The sequence below is a fragment of the Cuculus canorus genome, chromosome 1 (assembly GCF_017976375.1).
Source record: "Cuculus canorus isolate bCucCan1 chromosome 1, bCucCan1.pri, whole genome shotgun sequence".
In the NCBI taxonomy this organism is placed as follows: Eukaryota; Metazoa; Chordata; class Aves; order Cuculiformes; family Cuculidae; genus Cuculus; species Cuculus canorus.
The window spans coordinates 89,754,365-89,776,708 of record NC_071401.1 but is presented as its reverse complement, the minus strand read 5'-3'; the positions used below and the strand labels follow the sequence as shown (position 1 = coordinate 89,776,708).

At 36.2% G+C, this 22,344-nt stretch overlaps 1 protein-coding gene across 13 annotated transcripts in view; it reads left to right on the top strand.

Annotated features, from left to right (window-relative positions):
* CASK (calcium/calmodulin dependent serine protein kinase) overlaps nt 1-22,344 on the top strand; it is a 216,263-nt gene that overhangs the window by 182,984 nt on the left and 10,935 nt on the right. For 4 of the 13 annotated variants that reach the window (XM_054072510.1, XM_054072527.1, XM_054072532.1 and 1 more), the window contains 8 exons: nt 159-227; nt 6,486-6,554; nt 7,819-7,854; nt 10,600-10,796; nt 12,026-12,141; nt 17,106-17,186; nt 17,278-17,358; nt 20,563-20,765. In XM_054072510.1, coding sequence (XP_053928485.1) covers nt 159-227; nt 6,486-6,554; nt 7,819-7,854; nt 10,600-10,796; nt 12,026-12,141; nt 17,106-17,186; nt 17,278-17,358; nt 20,563-20,765 — 852 coding nt within the window. The remainder of the gene's footprint in view (nt 1-158; nt 228-6,485; nt 6,555-7,818; nt 7,855-10,599; nt 10,797-12,025; nt 12,142-17,105; nt 17,187-17,277; nt 17,359-20,562; nt 20,766-22,344) is intronic. The other 9 variants (XM_054072520.1, XM_054072548.1, XM_054072566.1 and 6 more) reach the window with 7 other exon arrangements.

The window sequence follows — 22,344 nt, the reverse complement described above, 5'->3', positions numbered from 1 at the left end:
ATGATAAATTAACTGTAGCATTTTAGCTTTTCCGAATATTTACTCTAGGAAAACATACTGTTTCCTTTGAACTATGATGCGTTCCTTTCAAGCATTAGTAATCTAGAGATTTTATCTTCAATGTCTTAGTCTTTAAAGAAGTGCTTCTCTTTTTGCAGAGGGAAATGCGTGGAAGTATTACCTTCAAGATTGTGCCAAGTTATCGCACGCAGTCTTCATCCTGTGAGGTAATGAATATAATAAATAATCCCATTTCTTCCTGAGTCCTGTAACTAACTGCCTGCTGATGGCTGAATGTTACTGCTTTCTGGGAAATTGTTTCTGCCTGTCCTGTTAGATCACGCACACCAATTTTACAACAAAGATAACGGAACACGAGTAGGTCCTGCCTACCTACTCAGCCCTGCCTTCATATTCATCTCATCAGCACCTTAACTAACTCTTTACAGCCTATTTTAAAAAAAAGTAGGAAAGGGGGTCCTCAACTTATGCATTTAGGAAGCCCCTTTAAAAAAATTGCAATTTAAACTCATTCTCCAGGAAATCTATTGAAGTTCCTAATCTCAGGAACAATCCTCATTTTTTTAGGCTTTAAACATTGTTCTGCTGTTTTGGGCTGTTAAGGGTTAATTGAAGAATATGTTTCTGTATAACCCTGTTGAGGTAAATTTGTGATGGTCGTCTGTAACAGTTACATGTGGCTTAATATTATGTTTCCATTAAAAAAATGGTATTTGTCATTACAGAAGAAAAAACAGATTTGGAGTTGGTTCTTATTGAACTAGAAACTTGGTATTATGGTTTTTGCACAGTAAGGTTTAATTCCTTTCTGCTCACAAAGTTGTTCCAGGTTGCAACTGAAGGGAATTCAATTGTAGAAAATGGTTACTCGAGAGATACTGTTCCAATTTAAGCACACAGATGGCATATGGGCTATATAGATGATGCCAGTCTTTGTGCCACATGCTTAACTGAGCAAGCAGTTTGCAAATTACAATTCCAAGAGTAAAGTCACAATCCCTGTTGAAGTCAAGCACCTTATCTTAATTAGAGGTGTGATTTCACCCTAATTGTTTTTGTGTCTCAGCAGATGCTAGACCACACAGAAACTGCTATTGTGATTGTCAGAACAATCTGTTTGCAAGAAAACATTATGCTTTTTGGTTGCTGTCTCTGCTTCTAATAGAAGTCAACAAGAACTAAAAGGTTTTAGAGTTAGAAGGTTTGAGGTTTTCACTTATGAGTCTGATTATCTTCAAATGTACATATATGAAAGCAAGTTTTTCATTAAATACAAAGGCTTTAAAAAAATACCTCCAATAGAAATTCTTGAATGTTCTGACGAATTTATGCATTCATTATGACTTCTGTGTTGAAAATAACAGTGATAATAAAAGCTATCTACTTCCCAGTACTGAAATACAGAAACTTGTAAAGCTGTAGACCTGCTGGGAAGACAGTTGTTTGGAAAAAATAGTTCAGTATACAGCTTTAAACTAATACTATGTCGTGTAATTTCAGTAGTAGGAGGTCAACTCTTTTCCTTTGCTTCATGTCCTTAGTTTTTTCAGGACTGTTTCACAAGCGAGAGGATAATGGACTCTTGTCTTCCTTTGGTAAAAAACAGCAAAACTAGAAATTTGTGGTCAAAGGCACTTGGGGGGGGGGAGGGGAAAGCATGTCTAATTATCACACTTTGTGGCATTTAGCATTCATTTAATCAGAGGTTGCTGAGTATTCCCATCTGTGTAGCTAAATTTTCAGCTGGTATAAATGTACACAAAAAGCTAACATTTTGAAATCATCCTATTAATCATCACTAGTCCTTTGGTGCAGAGAGAGGTTTTTATTCACTGGGGTTTTTTTAAGAGTGTGATTCAGAGATGAATCGAATTATTAACCATTGGTAAAGGCTAAAAATGAATATCAAATGACATTAGCAAGACACAGAAAGTTTGCTTCTCATGATCTCAAGCAGGATAGATTCAGAGATACTAGGTCTTCACTAGCATAATCTTACTAGTTAAGGGTTTTTTTGGCAATATTTCAATATAAATTTATGTTTGGTTCCCTCCCTCCATCATGGGAGTCACATAGTGTAGCTTTACCAGAAAAAGAATATAAAACAGAATGGCTATCTGGGGACTTTTTGAGGCACCTACCATGATTGCATCATTGGATTGCAAAACATCTTAAAATCTTGATTAAGATAAACTAAATATTAGTAGAATTGGATGTGATATGCTTTTCATATAGAATCTGTCTATATGCCTTCATATACAAAGGTGAGAGGGAGTGCAGTATGTTATTTATTAAATAACTGAAATTTGCATTTCACTTGCCATATTTTTCTTCTTTTGTAGGCATTTAAAAGAAATGTTGTAGTGGTGATTTCTAAATATTAAGCCACTTTTGGATACTTAGGAAAGTCTTGTTCCTAAAATATGTAATGATATTTCAGTGTCATTAGGCAGATTCTAAAATCACAATTGAAGAATCATAGAATCATAGAATCGCTAGGTTGGAAAGGACCCACTGGATCATCCAGTCCAACCATTCCTAACACTCCCTAAACCATTCCCCTCAGCACCTTGTCCACCCGTCCTTTAAACACCTCCAGGGATGGTGACTCAACCACCTCCCTGGGCAGCCTATTCCAATGCCTAATGATGCTTTCCGTGAAAAATTTTTTCCTGATGTCCAGCTGGAACCTCCCCTGGGGGAGCTTGAGGCCATTCCCTCTTGTCCTGTCCCCTGTCACTTAGGAGAAGAGGCCAGCTCCCTCCTCTCCACAGTCTCCTTTCAGATAGCTGTAGAGAGCAATAAGGTCTCCCCTCAGCCTCCTCTTCTCCAGGCTAAACAACTCCAGTTCCCTCAGCCGCTCCTCATAAGACTTGTTCTCCAGCCTCCTCACCAGCTTCGTTGCTCTTCTCTGGACACGCTCCACAGCCTTAGGAATTTGTGGCTTTTCCTGCAGCCATGCCTTCCATTCAGTTACCAGGCCTTCTAATTCATTGAGTAGACTGTGCTTGAAACCATAATGCATATGAATTCCCTTGTATAAAAATTTGATCAGCTGATCTACTGTGAAGTGACTTGTTTAGTCATTGATGTGGCAAATAGCCTGAGTTACTAGATAACACAGTGGTAAGGATGTTGTATTTTCTGCTTCAGATATCCAGGAAATTAGAGACTTACATAAATATGAACTTAAGTAACTATTGCAACACATTCCTCTTATGGCTGATGACTTCATATGCTGTTTATATGTTTCAACTTTCTCCAGATGGAGCATTTTGTAAGCATTTTTCTTTAGCTACATTTTCTATTTCTACTTTGTACTGACAAAAGACCCTGAGTAAGTTTTTATGATGTCAGATATGTAAGAATAGTAAGAGAATTGCTTTTTTATGTTTCACATTGTCTTTGTGAAACACTTAAGTTGTTTCAATTAGAAGGAAGGCCTTTATATATATGAGATTTTAAAAATCTCCATATAATCACCATAGATTTTTTCCTTTAGTCTTACAATATTTCCATTAGTGCTCAGACTATAAGTTTATTTTTATATAGTCTTAAACCTGTTTGCTTTAAAAATCCTGCCAGAAAGGTCCTGGGGCAAAACTGAAATTGAAATGTATTCTCAGGTTTTAGAAAGTCTCTGGGTTTTTTTTGGTGTATCTGGCAAAAGTGTGATTAGTCTAGCTGTTCTTCAGAATCTAATTTGATCAGGCCACATCTGGTAGATGTAATTAACTTGTGCTATACGATTGCATCACAAAGGTAATAGTTTATCATTTGTTATCCACTCCTAAGAACAAGAAATCAACAGGAAACAAGTTTTGCCATCATCATTTGGAAATGATTGTGATTGTTTCCTCTAAGGCTCCAGCTATGGTGTTTTAACTGAAGAACCAGGATCCAAACGACTGCCAGTTTGTTATTTGGCTTGTAGCTAGGCAAGATTGGGAAGTCTAGATAGTCAAGTTATACTGAAATATGATGATAACACTTTACACTGCTTAGAATCATTAGATCCTTCAAGTGTTTTTCTGCCCTTCTTCCTGGGAGAACTAGTGCATTTTCTGATTTACTGGAGAAACAAACTCACAAGCAACTCTAAAGTTTTCCTGTCCCATTCTAAGCAATCCCAGCTTTCTACAAGGATCCCTTTACTCATTGATTCATCTCATCTCTGTGTATAATGCAGCTTTTCTCTTAACTTTTGAGTATGATATTTTTTGAAAGAAAGGCCAAGTCCCTAGGAAACCAAGACTCTAAATGCCTTTGAAATAGTGGCTGAATTGCCAAATTATTTGAAATTGTACATATACCTCTTGACTAGCTTGGTAGATTAATTTCTTGCATTCGGTACTGAAGTTACCAATAGCACTGAAAATGTGTGTTTTCCTCATTCTGTTATGATGAATGTTTGCTTTGAGTAGTATGCTGCCTTCTGTTGAGAATTGTTGGAGGAATACAAATCAAAACATTCTCAAATGAAGAAAATTTCCTTCCAAGGGAGAAGCCCTCAAGAGAGTCTGGAAATAGTGACATTCTCCAAGTTACTCTGAACTCGTTTTTCTCCAAACAACTTGGGTGCTTGCATCACTTCCCGAAGCTTTCCCTTGTTAAACTGTCACTGACTAGCAGATTGTAACAAGCTAGGCTTAAAAAAAGAACAAGGGAAAAAAAAGGGAAAAATTTTTTACCTCTTGAAAGAAGAAAATGGCAGAGACAGAATTGCAGAGCAAGTGGAAAATTACTTTCTAAAAGAAAGAAGTCACTGATTTTTTGGAAAAAAGTATCTCCCAACTGCTATTTGATAAAGGTGATGTTGATAATCCTGTATACAAAATGGAAAAAGAAATAACAGTTCGTTTAGGCCTTTTGGGTTTCCTATTCTTTTTCAGTAGCGAATAGCTTATTTGGTCTCATTTGAACATTTTAAGTGATTTTGTAAATAGAATTACAGCTGATTTCCCCTACTCTCCTACCTGTTGCAAATAGTTGTGGGACCCGAATGAGCATTTTGCTCTTATGCATGTAGCAGCAGTATACAGACTGCATACTTTGTACCACAAAGATTTTACAGTCACAATATTGTCAGATCTTACTTTAACTGTGTTGAAACCTAAGCAAGTGTCTAGATAGATAAATATGGAACTTTCTGTGAAATCATATCTAACAAGTCCACAAAAAAGTGCACAAATTCTACATGAGTTTGTTGCACATCAAGTCATACAGGCAACAAATGGGATGAAGTGTTTCCTGTTGTTTTAACTTTTGATGCTTTAAAATAGCTATGAGAGTTATCACATTAAGTACTGTAAATTTGAGAATATTAGTGGAGAACCTTTACCTGATTAATGTTGCATGAACAGTTTACCTCCAAGTCTGTTTTTTAATCTGTTCACATAGGGCACTTGTATTGCTAAAATGTGACAGGAATAACTTTGTTTTCTTCAAAAAGTGTTCTGGCCCTTCTTTTCTGCTATCTTTGATGCTATGCAAAATGATCAGACTTCCATAAATTGACCATTGACAATGAATGTTATATTCCAAAATTCCTTTGAGGATAAAGTAGATTTTAATTTTTTTTTAAGAATGTATGAGTGAGTTATTTGATTTCCTGAAGAGGTGGGTCAATTATCTGATTTTATGGAATTAAGTACTATACAATCAAAATGGCATGTGAAACAGATTGCTCTGCAAGTGACTTCCTTGCCTTTGCAAAACCCAGTCAGAAGTTCCTGTTATCCTTTCTGCAGAATATTCTGGTATGCACCCTGCGCCTGCTGTCTCCTCACTGAAATGTTAGGGACCACACTGGTAGTCTGAGTCAGGAGAGGTAGCTTTTTTTAAACTGATATATATTGCTATGGCTTAATATTTTTAAGCCTTTAAGAATATTAGAGGAAAAAAAACTCAGTGTGCTATAAAATGGAGGAGAAAGAAGAGAATGGCCAACTTCTTTCTCAGGTGTTAGCTCAGTGTTAGTGAGGCACTGTGGAGAGATGCATCTGACAGAGTAGAAACTAATCAACACTGACTTCTACCACATAGCTGAAAAAAATATTAGAAGCATCCTTAAAATGGAATATGTGCCTCATTCTATTCAAAGTAGTGTTCAGCATAGAAATTTCAGGTAATTACCTTGCACAAAGACACCAGTGTGACTAATGGCCTTTTGCGTTGTTGGCCACTTGAGATCTAAGAGGTCCTAGCTACTCAGTAATTAAAAAGTTGTTTGATTGCTAAGGCAATATTAAAATGGTTATTACCTAGGATACATCGAAATCTCAAAACTGAATCTTAAACCATGGAAAAACATTGCAGGTTTAGAGAGTTTGTAGCGTGGAAACTTTCACAGATGAAGCAGCTAAGCAAATGGTTATAAGGCTGTGGATGTAACTGTTCTTTTAAATATATCTGTGTTCCTGTGATAGTGTTGTGTTGTTAATGAACCTTGTGTCTTATTTCAGAGAGATTCCCCCTCTACATCCAGACAGTCCCCAGCTAATGGTCATAGCAGCACTAACAATTCTGTTTCGGTAAGATTTCCAGTTCCACACAGAGAAAGTGTGAAAGTTTTGTTGGTGCTCATCTGCCATTACTGTTATACTTATTGTGTGGTCAGTGGAAAATGTTGTCCTGCTGATAGAACCAAGATTGGTACACATGTAACTCCCCATTTTCTTTTTTAAGGTTTCTGTCCAACATTTTCTTCTCATTAAAAGCCATATAGTGAATTAAATGTTAATAACAGTATTGTGACACTTCAGTCATCCTTAAATCATTGTTAGCAGTTTCCTCAAAACTAAGTAAAGGTTTAAAATGGAAGTTCTATTTCCATCCTGAACTTTGGAAACAGTGTTTGAAGAAAGAATAACTGTGCAGCTGGTATTTCAAGACATTTTAGACTCTTTAAGTTTTATGTTTTGAGAGACCTCTGGAACGTGTACTGGTTTCCGCTATCTGAGTTAACGAATTGGTGTGCCCTCTGCTGTTGTGGTACGTGCACATACATTGTGAAATATGAGCCTTGCCTGGATATGAAAAGCAAAAGGAAGTGGCTTTAAACTGCACTACAAAACAAGCTATTATCATCACATCTTTAACACAAAGTACTTCTGTTTTCTGTGTGTTCAGGTAGAAAGGTGCTGTTGATCTCATGTTTTTCTAAAGTATATTAATGTTAAAATCTGTGTTGTGTATCATTTGTCATTGTTTGAACCAGTGTAGTAACTGTACACACAAGTTCCTTCAGTAAGAGTGCTATCAATATCATGAGTTCATGGGACTAGCTAAAAAAAGTGCTTATTAATTAATACAATGAAAACTAATTGTGGATGAAAAATTTAAGAAATTTTTGTGAATTAAATTGAATTTGTAACACAAATAGTAGTTATTCCTTAGGGCAATTAATCACATTATACATCTTTAATAATAAAATTTTTAATATTCATAATAGTCATCCCTCTCTTAAGAACAAGACTAAGTGCTGAGTGGAAAAGGCATTCGCATAAAGAGCCTCTTTCACTTGACAGTGCTTTTGTGTTGAAGATGCTGAATTATTAAAAAGCACATTCTCTTATCTGCTTAAACTTTTTACCTGCTTTCTTCAGCTTGCTGCTAAACAGCCTGGGTTTGATTTTTCTTTAAGAAAAACAGTATTTCTAAACATGGGTCAATGCTTCTATTTTTGTCTGACTTACCATTATACTGTAATGTAGTATGAATCACTAACAAATGGTGTTGTATACCCTTAAAAAGTAAAATGAAAATTTCTTCTCCTGGGTTGACTTTATTCTGCAGGACTTGCCATCGACAACACAACCAAAAGGACGACAGGTGAATAGAAATCCTCCATGGGAATTTTTGTAAACTTAGCTGCTAGTGAACATCCCTGCTTATGTTTTTTTTTCCCCTCGTGTTCTGTATGTGCTGGACTAAAACATTTAAGCTTGGAAATTTTGTTCTGTTTTTTTTCTTTTTAACTCATTTGTTTGTGGCTAATTCAAAATAGCATTTTTTTCATGTGTTCATATGTGTGTGAGTTACAAAGTCATTGTAAATTTAACTGGAGATACTGTTTTAGTTCAGAATGCATTAAAAGACTTACTGTTATGCAGTGACCTGTGCAGATTTACATCTTAGAGGAAAGCTCAGATTTATATTTTAGCTGAAATGGAGACCAGTATGGCAAATGCCTAATACTGTACTCTAAAACATTGTACTGACAAAGATTCTCAAGCTTGACTGCATCTATAACTAACTATTGACACTAACAAAGCTCTTCAGAGAAAAATATTAAGGACAATTTCTGTTAAGAGTTGATAGATCTGAAGATAGCCTCTTAAATTTTCAGTCCTAAGGCCAAGATTCAGTAACCTCCTTTGACTTTGTTACCTTGCTGGTAGTGTCACCATGGACCAAAAAAAAGATCTTCCCTCTCAAGAGAATTCCAAGGATGCCTTTAAGGGCTCTGCAGAGGATTCTGTATGATTCCATTTGCAGTTTTAAGAATTTGGGGGGTGGGGGGTACTGCAGCTGCCAAATCAACACATTCCATCAAGCAATTTGTGATTCATCTTCAGTAACTGTCCCGTTTATATATAGCCCTTCCAGAATCTGAATCTTAACCGTGGACTCAACCCCTTACTCTATCAAGAGTTTTAATATTGACGCTTGCAATTCCATTCAAAAGAGTTATTGGACTCCATGATCTGTTGTCTTTGACAATCTTTTTATACTACTGTCTGGTTCAGTTGGCTGGAATGGCTATTACCTGGATGGATTGCTCTCACCATATTTCTCATCTTTAAAGCTTACAGCTATATGGTTCTTTCAACTCTATTATCTTGTGGAGTTTCCAGCTGCCTGAACGTAACCCTGAAAAGGCTCCATGGAAGACATTCCAAGCTATTGTGCTAGTTCTAGTTTTCCTTTCCAAAGGTATTCTTCCCAGGAGAAGAGTGTTTGTTCAAGGCTATATCAGAATAATGGTGTTCCTTGTACTCACACCATTTATTGTTACCTGGTGTTTTCAAGAGTGTTTTCGCATTGAACCAGCATATTTTTCTGATAGCTCGTCATCCTTGAGAACAGTAAGGGCTTGGATAACAGTTATATTGCTGTCTGTATGGCAGTCTGTACCATTCCATGAACAGCCAGTATATGGTGGATAATGGCTCAAACTGGAGCAAGGACTTGAGAAGCAAGGAAGTTTCCAGATGCTAAAAATACTGCTCACTTTTCTAGACCTGTGTCAGATAAATTGAGAGAAAATAAGGAATTGGTTCAGTAGCAATTACGTCATAGAAAGCCACTTACTAAATAAATGTAGTTGGTTTCAAAATACCCTGGTTTTCAGGTGACTAAAAGAAGTTGGATTGCTTGTCTAAACTCACACGCTCAGTGCATAGCATAACAAGGGTCAGATTTAGTGTATTAAAATTTGCATTCCATATTGGTATGCTGTCACTGTAAATAGATAAAAATGCATCGGGTACAAGATAGTAGTGATTCGACATTTAAAGTTAATTTATTCATATGTTGGTTGCAAGTTGGATTACTGTAAGTTTAAAGTGTCGTGAGTAGTGCTAACTCTGCCTAGTTATGACTATTTTTGGAGCAGAATTTAAGCACGGTTGAAAAGAGTTACAGTTAAAATTAAGAATATTACTTTGAAAATATGAATTTTCTTTAAAAAAGTCAATTTCTAGTGGGAAAATCAGCAGTAGAATATACACGTCTGTCTGAGATGCTATAGAGTGATGTTTGAAGTTCATAAACTGTAGAAATTCCCTATCATGGACATGACATTTAATTCTGATTTTAAGATCCTTGGATGCTTCAAGGCTGTAATTAGCAACTCAAACTTTTATTTCTAGAGTTAAGACCTCACTAACACACAAAGCAAGGATTGTTGTATTATTTTAAATTATGAAGTAAGAATCTGAATTCTTTCTGTTAGTGTTCCTTAGAAAACAGCTTACTCAAATCATTAGTTTTCATTTATCTGGGAATAGCCTTCTGTTGAAAAACCCATGGAGAGTATTCCCAGATTCCTCCCAAGTACCTATATGCAATAGATGCAAAACAAGAATTCCTATTTAATCTAAAAAAAAGCTACTGAGTTTTCAGTCTAAATACTACATATCAGTTAGGTAGCCAAAGTCCTTTATACTGTCCAATAAAATTTCCTGCCATACAGATTTTGAAAGTGCGTCATGGAATTTCAGTAGGAAAATACAGTACAGTTCGAGTTGTAAGCTGCCAGCTTTTAGCCTGTAATGATTCATGACAGTTAATACTGACTTGAAGGACTCTATCAGTTTATCACGTGTTCATTTTGCTGTTCAGGTTTTACAGTATGGAAAAGACATGAGCTTTCAAAATAACATCATAGGTCTCCATTGTTTACTGGGGGGTGTCTGTTTCATTTTCAGCTGTCACTTATGCTTTTCCTGTTCTGTTTCTTCCTTTGCTTGTTGCAAACAGTATGTGTAACTATATGCACAGATCAAATTTTCACCTGTTACTTTTTATACTATACCAGTATTAATATAGTCTTTCATAAACTCTTTTTAATAGATATATGTAAGAGCACAATTTGAATATGATCCAGCAAAGGATGACCTCATTCCTTGCAAAGAAGCTGGCATCAGATTCCGAGTTGGTGATATTATCCAAATCATTAGCAAAGATGATCACAACTGGTGGCAGGGTAAACTCGAGAACTCCAAAAATGGTACTGCAGGCCTTATTCCTTCTCCTGAACTTCAAGAATGGTATGACATGTTTATAAAAATCAGTTTAGCGCTGCTTTTACTTTCGTCTTTCATGCTTTTCATTGTTGTATAGCTAGTTTTCGTATATTTTTCTTCTTTTTGAAAAAGAGTCTATATATTGCCTCAGTTTATGCGGCATTGATTTTTTTTTCTTGTACATGCGTAGCAATAAGGGTTGCATTCAGTATCATATATGTGATTACAATAGAAAAAAAAATAACTGTGCTTTCATATAGACTGTAGGAAACCAGGACTGAAGGCTACATACAAATGTTTTATTTAAGGGGGTCAAATTAATTTCTCTTCTAGGTTCTAAACACTTTTTTCATTAGTACTAATGCAGGAATAAGTTGTTGGCAAGATGTCAAGCACAAAGGCCATTGAGGGACTTCTGGGGTTTTCTCTCTTTTTCCTTTTTCATGTAAAAGCCAAAAAGTAGAGCGATATTATAGTGCAAACTTTCCTGAATGACAGATTCAATGAACAGCAACGACACAGAGTACCGCAAAAGCAATGCAGAGCTCTTGCAAAAGCTCTTAAGTAAATATCTTAAACGTATCATTATATCAGCACAACCTCTGGCAAGCAGGTGCTGAACCATAGCTCAAGAAAGTTTATCAGTATGGATGATCTGGCCCAAAATATTTCATACAGGTTTTGCTAAGTGAAAGAATTAAGTGTTAGAAAGGGTTTAACAGCACCTATGCCACCTGGAGTAGCTAAGGGAAGGGAGATTTTGCTACAAAAGAAAACAGAGGTAGACAGACATTTCGTTCCTTCGCAAGGGCTCGCTTGCCAGCCCTGACATAAGGGAGACATTGGTATACATTGCAACAGGAACACTTGAAATACATCATCCTAAAGATGGACCTCAAAACAGTTCCATAACACAGCTTGCTCTGGAGTAATTTGGACCATAGTGGCCTTTTCAGACCTCATGCTTTTCCAGCCTAATCTACTGCAAAGTGGTATACAGACATTTTAGTAGCTATCTTTCCTCCCATGCTCACTTGATCTGCGAGCTTTAATTATCTACCCAGAAGATATTCTTTATATCAAAATACTTTTGCGTATAAGTGTTCTTAAGTTATTAAAAAAAAGAAACGTTTTAAAAGTTTTACTGTACTCTTGTACTATTCAAAAGTCTTATTTTTCTTATTAATTCTGTGTCGCCTTTTAAAAATACATTGCTTACAACAAAAAAAAAATTTTTGTCCTCCATATGCCAGGCGAGTTGCTTGTATAGCCATGGAGAAGACCAAACAGGAGCAACAGGCCAGCTGTACTTGGTTTGGAAAGAAAAAAAAGCAGTACAAAGACAAATATTTGGCAAAGCACAATGCAGGTATGAAAAAAAAAGCAGGTATCTTTAACAGGTTAAATTTCTTACAATCTAAACTTCGCCTTTAATTGTTCAGCTGGTACTGATATATAAACATAATGAGTTACTTGTGAAAATATAAGATTCTAATTATAACAACTTTACTCTGCTTTTCTTTGCTGCTTAAGTATATAGCTTAATCAATGAGAGGCAAGCTGCAACAAAACAAATGCATGGTAATATATTCCAATAGAGGTTTGCATTGGTTTCGGTTTTTTTATTTAAAGAACCACTAGAAACCAACAGGATATGAATTTTGCAATCTATGTAACTGTACTGTGCTCTACAGAAAACTTTTCAGTAGCATCTTTGTTACTGTGTGTTTATTGTCACAGATTATATATACATGAGAACATCATGAAGGGTCATTTTTCTTGAAGCATTACAGCTGGAAGTGGAATAAGAGCTATTGTGTAGTAATTATGTTATTTACAGTTACCAAATAGAGCAAACTGTGGAATTTATCCTCCTTGCAGTGATTTCTGCCTGAATTTTAATTTTAATTTTTGAGTTTCTATTTAGGCTGCTGAAAAGTAGAATTGTTTTAGAAAATTATGAAACTAGAAGACTGTGGAGTAAGAGATCCTTGCTGAGCAAAGTTCAGTAGCAATAAAGAAGAAAGAGAGCCCTTCATTCATGAGCAGAAATTAGTTCTTTTTATATAAAATACTCTTATGTGTTGAAACTGTTTCTATTGCTTTTGCACTGATATCACATACTATGATGGTAAATACCTTGTTGTGGTCTCTTGGGAGACTTGCAGAGGTTTTTATTAGAATTAAAATATATACCTGTCCAAATAGTATAGTAGAAGTGTTTCATATATGCATTAATTTCTGAGTTTTTTTCAGTTGCATTCTTAAGCACACTAATTAAACAACATAAATTTGTATTTTCACGTCTCCTTGCCTGTACAATCTGTGTGCACTATCAGAGCTCATATTGTATCAGTACTACAGAATTTATAATTGCTTAAAAGTAATCTGAAAACAAAGTCTAAGGGAGTCAAAGAACAGTAATTGTCATTTATTATACTCCTTAATTCACCATCACAGTTAAGATGTTCATGGTTAAATATGAAATTACTCATTTCTCTGAAAGCCCTTCTTCGTTGTCTCTAAATATTTAATTATGAGACAAGTAGAGATTTAAAGGTTTAACTTGTTTCCTTCCTTTTGCTGGTTTGACATTCTGATTTTCACTTCATTGCAGTAGACTAAACAGTTTTTTACTGATTATGGCCTTAGCAAAAACTGGATTTTATAACCTAAACTCTTTGACAATACTGGTTTTAAAGTACTATAAATTGCTTCCAGCATACATTCCCACAGCATTGCTGCTCCCTTCAGTTTAATTCCAGTATAATTGTGCATGGCCATGCTGTTAACTCAGTTAACCGAAGAATAATCCAACAAAAAGCATGGACTCTTTTTCTTCAGGGCAATTACATTTCTTAGCTATGCAGTTGCACAGTGAGTTGTATTAATAATGTCAGTGTGACTAAGCATGGCATGCTACAAAGGAATATGCAAACAAAAGAGGATGGCCAGGGAAGGAGAAGGAGCAGGCAATACTTTAGGAACAAGACTAGCTCAATGAAATCCCTGAAGAGAAGGTAATCTAGACTTTCCTATCACAATGCAGGGGGGGAACATTTTGAAAGATTGACAGCCTGCCTTCGGGCTCACCACGATCAGTGCTGTTTGCCTCTTTACATCCGAGCACAGTGTTCTTCAAAATGAGAAAAATTAACATTAATAATTATCAAAATGACTGTAAAAAAACTGTTCTATTCAGAATAACATCTGACACTTCCTCCTCAGAGGTCAAGAAGTTAATGAAAATGCAGGTTGGAATAAAGATTACTCTTAGAAATGTTTATTCATCTTATGTCCTTGAGGTATTAAAGGTGATGCCAGTAATATTCCAGGGATTGATGCCTGAAATGCTATGGTACTCACATGAGTTTGTCAAGTTTAACTAAGGTGATGCTGAATTTGCCTCCTCTGAACTACTCTCTCACATCTGATATTGTTAGTCAGAAATATAGCAATGCTGGGTTTTGCAGGCTTTCAGTGCACCCGCATCAGAATGAAAACCAGATCTTCTCTTGGATCCAAAATAAGTATAGTTAATGTAGAGCTGGGAAGTATAATCCAGGTGTCACAATGTTGCTCTTACAAGAAAGCAGAATTTATTTCTCTTAAATCTTAGTATAAAATTCAATAAAGTGTTTAGAAGTGTGTATTCTATTTGATCATCCATGTTATTTTTGTCTTAGGTATGAGGCTGAACTGGGGAGCTAAGAAATAACATAGTAAAATACTTCATAGTCAACTAAGATTTTGTGGCTAGCTAATAATTTGAGACATCGGATTTTGGTGTGATGCGTTGGGATACTAGTGGAAGTAGAAATGAGATTTTCTGCAAATCAGACAGTTTATAAAGTAAAGAGGAGAATATTTCAGTTACTTTTTATAATTAAAAGGAAATTTATTCTCCTTCACAAAAAAAGAATATCATCACATTTTTCTAGAGTATTGTGTCCTTCAAGAAACAAGTTCACAATCATATGTTTTAACATTGTAAAGGCACTTTTAAACCAAAGCCCACAGGAGAAAAAACAAATATTTTTCATTGTTAGGGTCACTGAGATTTTTATAAATGTTCTAGATGTATACTGCAATAACATTTCAGTACTTCATAAAAGAACACTCTTTAGAACACACTAGAATTATGCTTCGTATTATGCATAATGTAGAAAATTGCCAAGCTTTTACAAAATATGTTTATCATTTCTTAATGTGATTTATTTGCCTTGTGTTTAGACTATTGCATGGTAAAGTTTATTTTGTGCATATACTTTTTATTTTACTAATATATTACGAGCCATATCTCAATGACCCCTGTACATTTTTCATGCTGTCTTACTCCCAATGGCCTCTGTGCATGTAAGTAACCTGTCAAGTGACAATGCCTCTTGATTTGCTTCTTACTGTTTTGTTTCAAAAACTCCTTTTCTTTATTAGCTAGTAACACAGACGCATTAGAGTTCAGTCTTTAAATGTGTCCTGTATTCCTCATATGTGTACGTTAAAGAATTGATCATTTTTCTTTTGCATTTTAAAACCCTACAATCATGACTTAACTCTGTGTAGACTGAGACACTTCATCTCCGCACTGCTAGTTTGTGATGAAGGGATTAATATGTATCATTTCTGTTGTTTGTTCCTCTTTGTATCTAACATAAGGTGGTTTCCTTCAAGAAGAAAATAAAGGATTGATTTTTATTTTTGGGGTGTTTTTAATGGGAAAAAAGATACTTGCAGGCGTAGATGGTTAGAATGGTAACACTGTTTCACATGTTGTAGGTTGTTAGCTCTTTCTAATATGAAATTAATTATTAGTTTAAATAGTGCGAAGTTGCAAAAAGGACAGTACTAAGAATTCCATGTTTGTAAGTTCGTGGAATGGAAGAAAAATATGATTAAATTCTTGCTTGTAATATTTGGGGAAAGGTTGAAAGAGATTCTTCTTTATGATGAAATTCAAAATGCTTCAAACGGAATAGGAAGTTTTCATGTCTGTATCTTTTCAAAATCTTAAAGATTTGAGTATGTCCATTTACTAGTTTGTAGTTTGACCAAAAATAGGTAGTTATACTTTTTCACTAGGGTAAGAAGACTGCCATTGAATTGAAAAATCTGCCCTATAAGAAGAAATACATTAAGTTAAATCTTTTCTCCTTTAACTGGGACTTAGGTACAAAAAGCGTATGCTTTCAATCTTATCTTGGTGGCTGGGGACTTATGGAGTAAGCAAACTAAAGCTCCCACCACACCCTACTTACTTAAGGGGTTTTGGGTAGTGGGTAAAGGGATATATCTGGACTGATCCTAAAAAATGGATTGGATATAGATGAAGTGAATACAGCAGCAGAACTTTGAAATACTCAAAGATCCCATACTTTAGATGCAGTCTCTCCTCCCATCTTTTTACAGCATGCCTAAATACAGAACTGAAAACTTGTTCATTATTCTGCTCACAGCTGATGATTTGTGTAATATTTATAAATATAATCAGCTGCCTCCTGGCTTCTTTCTTCATTAGAATTCTGCAATATTCACAATACAATATTCACAGATGTTCAGTTATTTGGCACAGGAGGAATGAGCAAAATGAGTTTTTAATGAGCAAAACTTGATTTGTCAATCATTATATACCTTGGCAATTGATACTTGGCTGATAAGCATAATGGAATTCATCCAATTTCAACTGCAGCTGAAATTATTTCTGAAATAATACTTTTACAATTTTTCCCTAAATATGGTGGAGGTTCTTTTATGTAATGCCATCACTTTTCATTAGAATTCTTCATTCTGTCACAAGTTTTAAAAGCATGTCAATTTAACCAGCACGTGTGTTTAAAGAGAACTCTAATTACAATTAATATGGTGGTAGTTTTGAAGAATAAGTACCATAAAGTATTAACACTCGTCTCTATACATTTCCCATAGATCTTATTAAAACATGATTATGCAAGTTTCCCTATCTTTAGTGTAAATAGATGTTCTCGTACTGTATTCATGTTGGTCACTGTCTACAGATTTTTCTTTAGCATTGCTATTTCTTAGGAATGCAAACATGAATGGCATGCCATTTTAGCTAATTTTTGTGGTCTGCTGAATACTGCATGAAGGGACATGCAAAATTTCCTGAGCATTTCAGTAGCTTTGTTATTGCTTTTTAATGGTTTTTTGAATGAACACTTGTTAAAATTACATAATGAAATGGTTTTATTTTCTATAAAATATTACTTTGTATTATAAATCTAAAACTTGCTAAAATTATAATTTGTAGCACAATTAATTATCACCCTTTATATGTCTTTTTTCCTTATCCCTGTGGGGGTTTCTTTTGTGTTCTAGTGTTTGATCAATTAGATCTCGTCACATATGAAGAAGTAGTAAAACTGCCAGCATTCAAAAGGAAAACACTAGTCTTACTAGGTAATTTTGAATTATTATTCTGAATATAGCTGCATAGTTTTGAGCCCCTTCTGATCAAAAATTTATAATTCATTTTTGTGTTGTGGATTAGGTGCACATGGTGTTGGAAGAAGACACATAAAAAACACACTCATCACAAAACACCCGGACAGATTTGCTTACCCCATTCCTCGTAAGTAGCAATGTTCAGTGTAGTGCAAAATTATTCGTAGCATCTTTGACAACATCCCTCTGTACTACTACATGTTTGGTTCTACTGAGGCAATCCTGTCTTAAAGGCGGAATCTGTGATAGGACTAGGAGTATTTATTCTTTTGGGTTTTTTTCAGAGGGAGGGGTAGTAAGTAACACCATTTTTATATTGAAAGTTTCTTAGTATTCACAAAACTTCTTGCTAAGCATACTTCTCTCTATCCCAAATATTTCTAAATTTAGAATGAAGGCTAGAACATTTTCAATTTTTCTGTGCTAATTTTACCTTTACAGTTCAGGTAAGACTGGAACAGCCATGACGTTTAAAACCTTGTATAATTCCCATGAGAAGAAATATAAACTGGATTTAGGGGAAGCCTTTAATGTGTGCCTCATCTGTCAGTTTTAAATTACTTTTCACAGCCTAGCCTTGAGGACTGGTATTGTACTAAAATAACTTCACGTTTCCAGAGATGACGTTAAGAAAAAGAAAAGTCATATAACTTCACTGCTTACAAGTGGGTTGTTATGAAGAGCACAGGAGTGTTTTCACTTCGTGGCAGTCTCTTCCATGACAGGAAGTGTATCTTGTACTACATGATCTCTTGGAGGTGCACCCTTTTTCCTTGAGCTGGGCATTATGAAACAAGAGCATCCAGCAGCCAAATCTACCTGACTGACTTCAGAAACACAATACATGGCTCAGAAGTGACATTATTGGCCATTATGATGACTTCATTACTTTAAAGGGCCTTTTAAGAAAGATGGAGACAGACTTTTTAATTGAGTCTGTAGCAAATAGGACAAGGGGTAATGGTTTTAAGCTACATTAGCGTAGATTCAGACTAGATATAACGAAGAGATTTTTTACAATTAGGGTGGTGAAACAGTGGAACAGGTTGCCCAAAGAGGTGGTAGACGCCCCATCCCTGGAAACAAGGTCAAGTTGGATGGAGCTCTGAGCAATCTGATCTGTTTGAAAATGTCCCTGCTCGTTGCAGGGGGTTGGACTAGATGACATTTACGGATCCCTTCCAACCCAGCTATTCTGTGACTCTGTGATTATGCACCAATTTCATTTTCTTTGACCTGATCTGTCTTTCATCTGACTCTAGGTAATTAAGTTTATTCTCTCTAACTCCCAGGGATGGATTTTCTGCATTCCTTTACAAAACTGTGGTAGAAGTAGGTAACTTAAGTTGGTCATGGAGTTCTGGGCAATGCTTTTTGAAGAAACCTACTGAAAACCTGATCATAAAGGTCATGTCACTCACAATGGTAGTTAATTAAAAGGATTAGTAGGCCAAAAATTCCTTGCCACATAGGTCTGCAGAGTCAATATATTCAAAATGTTATTACTAAGTAGCTTTCATCTCTCTCACCCACATTTTAGACTTACACTGTCACAGTCAGAACAAGAAAAATCATAAGAATTTAAGTGAAAAAGGAATATGCAGAAATGCTTTTACAGAAGAGGGAGATGTGGGGGATATGTACGAGTGTGTAAGTTCAGTAGACGTAGGGCAGCAGTGGGTATTACAGTGATATTATATGGTTTATATGATCCATTGTTCTTTAATTTCTTGAAATAATAACCATGATCTATAATACTTCTGTAAAACTTTTCATCTTTGAAATATGCCAATTAATCCTCAGAGCATTTCTAATTAATTCTTAGAACAGTAATGGGTATAATTAAAAACAGGAGATCAGTTCAGTTTTTTGATACCTTGTTTGAAATTAAGATAAATTTGTTGGAAGATCCTAGATTAGGTTAGGAAGAGATGTGGTGTTTCAGACATGTCACCAACTTAAATGTGATGATGGAAAAATATGAGAGTAAATCAGTTTATGGGGTAATATTAAAAGAAATATAATCAAGTGGGTGTCAGTGTGACTGTAGGGAAAAGAGGTGCAGATGACCTACAGGATCACAAGATGGTTAAGCTCCATATCTCTGGAAGTCATGTGGTCCAATGCCCCATGCTCAAACAGGGCCATATAGAGCTAGTTGCCCAGAACCATGTCCAAGTGGCTTTTTATTATCTCCAAGGATGGAGACTTTACCACCTCTCTGGACAACCTGTGCCAGTGCTTAGTCACTGTCACACTGAACAAGTGTTCCCTTACATTCAGATGGAGGCTCCCACGTTACAGTGTCTGCCCATTACCTCTGGTCCTGTCACTGGGCACCATTGAAAAGAAACTGTCTCCATCTTCTTTACGCTTCCACTTTAGATATTTGTACTCATTGAGGAGTTTCCCACCTAAGCCTTCTCTTTTCCAGGCTGAACAGTTCCAGCTTTCTCAGCCTTTTGTCCTAGGAGAGGTGCTCCAGTCCCTCTTCACTGGACTTTCTCCAGTATGTCCATGTCTCTCTTGTACTGGGGAACCCAGAATTGGACATGGCACTCTAAGCGTGGCCTCACCAGTGCTGAGTAGAGAGGAAGAATCACCTCACTCCACCTGCTGCCAGTACTTTGTCTAATGCAGCCCAGGATGCCTTTAGCCATTCTTTGCCACAGGGGCACTCATGTTTAGCTGTCTACCAGGATATCCCCCACAGCTTCTTCCGAAGACCTGCTTTCCAACTGGTCAGCCGCCAGCATGTACTGATGCACGGGCTTGTTCCTCCCCAGGTGCAGGTCTTGGCACTTTCCCTTTTTGAACTTCATGAGATTCCTGTCAGCCTGTTTCTCCAGCTTGTCAGGGTCTCTCTGGATGGTAGCACAACCTTCTGGTGTATCAGCCACTCCTTCCAGTCTTGTATCATTGGTATCCTTGCCGTGGGTACACTCTGCCCCATCGTCCAGATCATTAGTGAAGATGTTGAACAGGATTGGGCCTAGTACTGGCCCGCTGGGTAAAATGGAGATGTTTTAATTGTTTAGAAACTACAAAAGCTGTGAAATCTGGTCTTTGTTAACTGTTGCAAGCAGCTGGTAAGACCCTTATTGTCTTGACCAGGTAGAGGTTACTTCTGACCTTCTGTTCTTCCTCTGTTATCATTTGATTTTTACATTTTTCCAGCCCCTGTCACTCTGCCTACGCCAAGTTCATGATACTTTGTTCTATATATGATTTGATAGGTCCTTCTTCAGTGAATAAGTATTGGTAAACCAAAGAAAAGGCCATATATAAGCTTAATATTGCTTTTTGTACTAAAACTGTTTTGTATTTTCAGACACAACCCGACCTCCAAAGAAAGATGAAGAAAATGGGAAAAATTACTACTTCGTATCACATGACCAAATGATGCAGGATATATCAAACAATGAATATTTGGAATATGGCAGCCATGAGGATGCAATGTATGGGACAAAACTGGAAACAATACGAAAGATCCATGAGCAGGGACTAATTGCAATACTTGACGTAGAACCTCAGGTAACTATATGAAAATGGGACTCATACAAAATCTTTGAACCGTATTTTATTGAGATATGTTTATTTTTATTGACTGCACACTAGATAAATAAGTACAGTAAGTTGGACAACCTGGAACACCAAGGTATCAATTTGTGAAGAGGAGTTCTGGTAATCGTCTGGTTAGAAGAACATACAGCAGGAATTAATTTGTAGTTTAGCTTGGTATGCAACCACTATATAGCTTGAAAATCTACTTACTGTGTAACTTCTTAGTATATTAGTCTCATGTCCGGTGAAATATATGAAAGCAAGTGATTGTCATTGTCTGCCAGGAGTAATGTTTCAGTGTTTTCAAAGATGCTTCTTTGATGCTGTATTAGAGGGTAATCTTGTCCCTAACTGACTCTTGGCTCCAATTCAGTAGTGAGCATGGTCAGAAACATTTGTGGTCAATCACCAGTACTGATTCTGTTTGCACAATGACCAGTGTTATACTTATTGGAAGAAAGTAGGAAGGAAAATCAGGCTTTCAAGAAACAGGAATAGTTAGTTCATTCACTATATAAATCTGTAGTGGGAAAATTCTGATACATTTCCTCTGAAACTTCCCTATGGTCATGACTCTCAGTTCACAGGGACATGTTTACATGTTAAGTGGAATAACATGAATATGGTTAAACATGATGTTTATATTATTTTAGCAGATTGAAAGAAATGGGAGGATAGACAAATAAAAATTGTGACCTGTGTTATCGTTTGCTGCATTCTTTCTTCTTTGTGAGTGGATTCAAAACGTTAAAATTCTTTAAGAATTGCATTACAGAAATAAAATACCTGACTAAATTATTTAAGGGCGTTCACATGGTATGCTGGTGTGGTGCTGTGCTGAAAAATGAAATCCTACATTTAAAAGTTTTCAGGGAGAGCAGCATTTTTATAGTTAGTTCAAATTGAGCAGCTGTTGAAAACAAACTCTCTTGAAAAATCTTTTAAACTTGCATTATTCAGAAGCATTACAGCTCTCAGGAGCCATTTTAATCTTTGTTAGAATATTATTACATTTGGCAATGACAGCCTTTGCTGTCATTGCACTTCCTCCAGCATGGGTCTAGCACGCCCCTTTCTTAACCAGCTTCCTCACGCGTCCACCGCGGCTCATAACGGCTGGCCCCTCTCTGGACTTATTCCTAGTGATCTTACAGCACTTGCCTGTTTTCCCTCGAGTACTCTTAGTTGTTTGAGTTTTTGTGACTTTCGCATGAGGGATTAATCCCTTATTTAGAGGAGATTGGCATGGGTGATGATTTATAGAGGTGGTTTCAAGCGGCAAAGATGCAAATCTCTTTAACTTGGGAAAAGTGTGTATTGGAGTTGGTTGTTGGAGGTGTTTTTTTTAAAAAAAAAAAGGCTTTGGGGAAGATAGGAAGTGGAAGGACAAAAAAAAGACAGACCTTTAGTAGTCGTACCTTATCTTGTCCTTCCATTTGAGTTAAGCTGAGTTGCATCTACTTGCTGCACTGCGCTTCAGTCTAACTTGGATCTATACCATAGTTTCACATATTACTGTCCTGTGTATCACTCCATAAATATGACTAAG